Consider the following 5,063-nt stretch of genomic DNA (forward strand, 5'->3'; position numbering starts at 1 on the left):
TGGAGGAATCAGGCTCCCTGACTTCAGACTATACTACAAAGCTACAGTAATCAAGACAGTATGGTACTGGCACAAAAACAGAAAGATAGATCAATGGAACAGGATAGAAAGCCCAGAGATAAACCCACGCACATATGGACACCTTATCTTTGATAAAGGTGGCAGGAATGTACAGTGGAGAAAGGACAGCCTCTTCAATAAGTGGTGCTGGGAAAACTGGACAGGTACATGTAAAAGTATGAGATTAGATCACTCTAACACCATACACAAAAATCACCTCAAAATGGATTAAAGACCTAAATGTAAGGCCAGAAACTATCAAACTCTTAGAGGAAAACATAGGCAGAACACTCTATGACATAAATTACAGCAAGATCCTTTCTGACCCACCTCCTAGAGTAATGGAAATAAAAACAAAAATAAACAAATGGGACCTAATGAAACTTCAAAGCTTTTGCACAGCAAAGGAAACCATAAACAAGACCAAAAGACAACCCTCAGAATGGGAGAAAATATTTACAAATGAAGCAAACGACAAAGGATTAATCTCCAAAATTTACAAGCAGCTCATGCAGCTCAATAACAAAAAAACAAACAACCCAATCCAAAAATGGTCAGAAAGACCTAAATAGACATTTCTCCAAAGAAGATATACACACTGCCCACAAACACATGAAAGAACGTTCAACATCATTAGAGAAATGCAAATCAAAACTACAATGAGGTATCATCTCACACCAGTCAGAATGGCCATCATCAAAATATCTAGAAACAATAAATGCTGCAGAGGGTGTGGAGAAAAGGGAACACTCTTGCACTGCTGGTGGGAATGTGAATTGGTACAGCCACTATGGAGAACAGTATGGAGGTTCCTTAAAAAACTACAAATAGAACTACCATATGACCCAGCAATCCCACTACTGGGCATATACCCTGAGAAAACCAAAATTCAAAACGAGTCATGTACCAAAATGTTCATTGCAGCTCTATTTACAATAGCCCGGAGATGGAAACAACCTAAGTGCCCATCATCGGATGAATGGATAAAGAAGATGTGGCACATATATACAATGGAATATTACTCAGCCATAAAAAGAAACGAAATTGAGCTATTTGTAATGAGGTGGATAGACCTAGAATCTGTCATACACAGTGAAGTAAGTCAGAAAGAAAAAGACAAATACCATATGCTAACACATATATATGGAATTTAAGAAAAAAAATGTCATGAAGAACCTAGGGGTAAGGCAGGAATAAAGACGCAAACCTACTATAGAATGGACTAGATGTTATGGGGAGGGGGAAGGGTGAGCTGTGACAGGGCGAGAGAGAGTCATGGACATATACACACTAACAAACGTAGTAAGGTAGATAGCTAGTGGGAAGCAGCCGCATGGCACAGGGATATTGGCTCAGTGCTTTGTGACAGCCTGGAGGGGTGGGATAGGGAGGGTGGGAGGGAGGGAGACGCAAGAGGGAAGACATATGGGAACATATGTCTATGTATAACTGATTCACTTTGTTATAAAGCAGAAACTAACACACCATTGTAAAGCAATTATACCCCAATAAAGATGTTAAAAAAAAAAATCGTGAGGTTGAATGGTAGATGACCAATTGAAAATTACTCTTCTTTCACTTCCAAAAAGTCTTTTCTCCCTCCCTGATTTCAGTTGCATTTACAAAATAATATCTCCTTAATGTAAAATTTAGGATTAAGACTTTATGATTTCTCATAAAAGTGGAATATTCAAGACCAAAACATTGTGAACGAAGCCATATATAGAAGATGCAAGAGGGAAGAGAAGGAGATAAAGGAAAGAAGAGAGTTGTAAATATATTTGCCACAGGTATTTAGGTGACTAAAAAGTCACAAGTGATCTTTGTGAAACCAGCAGCAGTCAAGTGATTGGTACAAAAGTCAGACCCCTGGGTACAATGGAGCATACAGCAGGATGTGAGAGGCCTCATTAATCATTCTGTTTGCCTTCACATGCATCTACCACCCACCTCTCTGGAGTCTTCAAAAGTCATGATGAGATAGATAGATAGATAGATAGATAGATAGATAGATAGATAGATAGATAGGTAGATAGATAGATGGTAGGTAACCTCATAAAAATTATGAAAGATATAGGATCTCACTTAAAATTTAGGACATCTAACCACTTAGGAGTCATTAGAGACCGAGATTGGGGTTACTCAATTATAAATATTAAGTTTTCCTTCATTTTATGTCACCACTTACCTATGATTTTTACATATTCAATATTTAATACACCCAAGTGATGAACAAAGTGTTTTTGTTTGATTAACACAAGATGGTAAGTGCTTTGGAAGTCATTATCCTGAATACAAAATGATTTAAAATAATCCTTCAAAATGTAAAGGCATATATGGTATAAGCAATTGTTAAATATTTTTCAGAGGGGAAGAAATTAATTTAAAACATTTGTGATATGCACTACCACTCAGGACAGTTGTGAAAAAATTCTAACACTATGATACACCTAACAACCCATATTGTCCTTTCTGAGGTCAGAATAAGCCCAGGCAAAATAATGATGTCCTGAAGTTTCATTTTTGATAGCCCTAGCTCCCGGTTTTCAGTATTTCCCTTCCTACACTTGGTGCCCCTCTTTCCTTATGTGTTCCCAACTAACACTTAAGTAATTCCAGGGGAGTTTTAGCTGTTAAGGGTTTAAAGTATTAGCTCATAGTAGATATTTGTATTTCAAGAAGGAAATTAGGGAGACTAAACTTTGAGATCCAAAGGGGAAATGTGCAAAGTTTTAATCTCAGTGTATATATATGCCATATCTTCTTCTCAAACATTGGTGAAAATGGTGGGAAAAATATTTGGAAATGGTGAAGACATTTGGCAAACCCAAATCATAACAGAATAGAAATTATTAATATTTGGGGAACTACATTTCACTCTCAATTGAGCTTGAAAATGATTAAGGCCATCTTTCAATAACTAACTCCAAACAGCTTAGCTGAGTTTACATAAAAAGTCATTTCCACCTCTGGTAATATCTATTAAAATTATTATTTTTTCTTTCTAATAAAATAAAAATCCATAGCAGTCCCTCCTCAGTCAGAGTTTTGGACTTAGTACAGTAAGCATTGAAGTATATTCAACAAAGTCAATGGTATCTCTTGTTCCACCTTCCAAGGAGTTTCTGGCTTCTTAGATACCAAGGGAATTAATTTTCATCAGGAATTTCCTGCTTCATCAATAAGAACTAATCATGTACAAGATTGATGCAGTGTCAGCAGAAAGTTTTATAGCTTTAAATTAAAACTCTCATGTTGTCTTCATATCTTTAGAAAAAAAACAAAATTATTTCTTTACGCTTATTTAAGAGGTAGTATAGCATAATGGAGTATTTGTTGGAAAACACTGTTACTAATTTGATGTTACTTTATGCAAATTACTAAGTTTGGGCCTCAATATCCTCATTTATAAGTATACAATTTTCTTCAATATAAAACTAAATGGAGAGTTGGGTAATGATCACAAAAATTCCCTTTGGTCCACATGGATATGTCACTTCTCCGGACTCTAGCAGTTCTAAAATTCTCCCTCTTTAAAAAAAAAAAAAAAAAAAAAGGAAAGCTTATTAATTCTGGTGATCACGTGCCATTATCTCATTTGCTTATTAATCTTTTGCTCAAGAAGTGCCTATGCCCCAGAAGCAGTTTATGTAATCTAGCACTGCTCTAAATCTAGATCCAGAAGAAGGAAATAACTTCTGAATCTCCCAGCTTAGATCTGTGAAGTAAGGATACTGTTCCTAATTTAGTCCTCCTTTGAAGTGGCCTTCTGTTTTGTTCTTTTTTTCCAAGACATTGGATAAATTTTTATTGAGCCTTTTAGTTTACAACATGAGGTAAAAGGCAAGTCAGTTTATTTTAAGTGATATTCTACACAGTTATAGTAAAATATTTTAAACTCCAAGGATTTATAATGGATTACATTTCTTAAAAGTTGGGGATCAAGTAAACAAGTTCTAACTTCTTGAATTTTCCAGTTGACTCTTCCCTTACAATAGTAACCAGTTCTAATTAGATACCTAAGTTTCTTCAAGGCCGTGTTTTATTGTTGCTGATGTCTTTACTATTTCAGTCAATATCCACTAATTCCACTTCAAAAATAAGTTTTGCATTTGGTGGAATTTTGGCATCAAGCTGTCCTTTCTTTCCATAAGCCCATTCTGGTTCAATCTCCAGTCGAGCCTTTTCTACTTTACTCATAGCCAAGAGTGCTTCATTCCATCCTCTGATAACTTTGTCTATCCCAACCTTAAAACTTAACAGCTTGGCATTTTTCTTCTTCTTTGAAGTCGTTTCAAAATTAGTATCAAAAACAGTCCAATCCTGTAGTGTTCCTGTATACCAGCAGTGAACAATATCTCCCTTTTTGGGAAAGTTGGTTTTATCTCCTTTTTTAAGAACAGATTTTGTATATTTTGGCCTTCTTCTTCTGACAGACCTTGATGTACACAAGAAAGCAGAACAGAATGTGGATGCACTGTGACAGGGTAAATCTGTTATGTCTCCTTTTGCCAACGACCTTTATCTCATTATTATTACCCCTCTGTCAAGTATCTAGTGCAGAGGAGACTCTTCACTGCATGCCTCCCAGCCCTCATTCTCACTCCTTGTCCCCCACAGATGATGTTTCATCTAGGTCTGCCAAGACATGAGCAATTCCCTTAAGGGAACTGCCTCTGTGTACCATTCCCTCAAGAACACTGATTAATTATCCTAAGTAAATGGAAATATGTTCCCATTATAATATAAATGATGAATGTTGGGATAAGTCTTATTTACTCTTCCTGAAATGCTAAAACTGCAGATGTGTGTCACCTTAGCTCAAATGATTCAGCTGTTGAAAGACCTAACAGAGTTGTCAATATATTATTTTGAGCCAAGTGCTGATTTGTCTTGTGGTAGTATATATGGTATATAGTCCTCCAGTTCTCTTGAAGGTTTATCTCTTAAAATTCCACATACTGTCTCTACCCACCACTCAAACTAGACTAGTCACTGCTCCC

General features: G+C 36.2%; 1 protein-coding gene across 1 annotated transcript; it reads right to left on the reverse strand.

Moving 5' to 3' along the window:
• Nucleotides 1-4,128: 4,128 nt before the first annotated feature.
• LOC309830529 (peptidyl-prolyl cis-trans isomerase FKBP3-like) lies at nt 4,129-4,747 on the reverse strand (the record flags this gene model as incomplete). The annotated part of the gene is made up of 2 exons (XM_082667127.1): nt 4,129-4,498; nt 4,665-4,747. The coding sequence occupies 2 exons, from the start codon at nt 4,745-4,747 to the stop codon at nt 4,129-4,131; spliced, it is 453 nt and encodes a 150-aa protein (XP_082523253.1).
• Nucleotides 4,748-5,063: the final 316 nt, after the last annotated feature.

Source organism: Grampus griseus, assembly GCF_964374135.1.
Source record: "Grampus griseus genome assembly, chromosome: 12".
Classification (NCBI taxonomy): domain Eukaryota; kingdom Metazoa; phylum Chordata; class Mammalia; order Artiodactyla; family Delphinidae; genus Grampus; species Grampus griseus.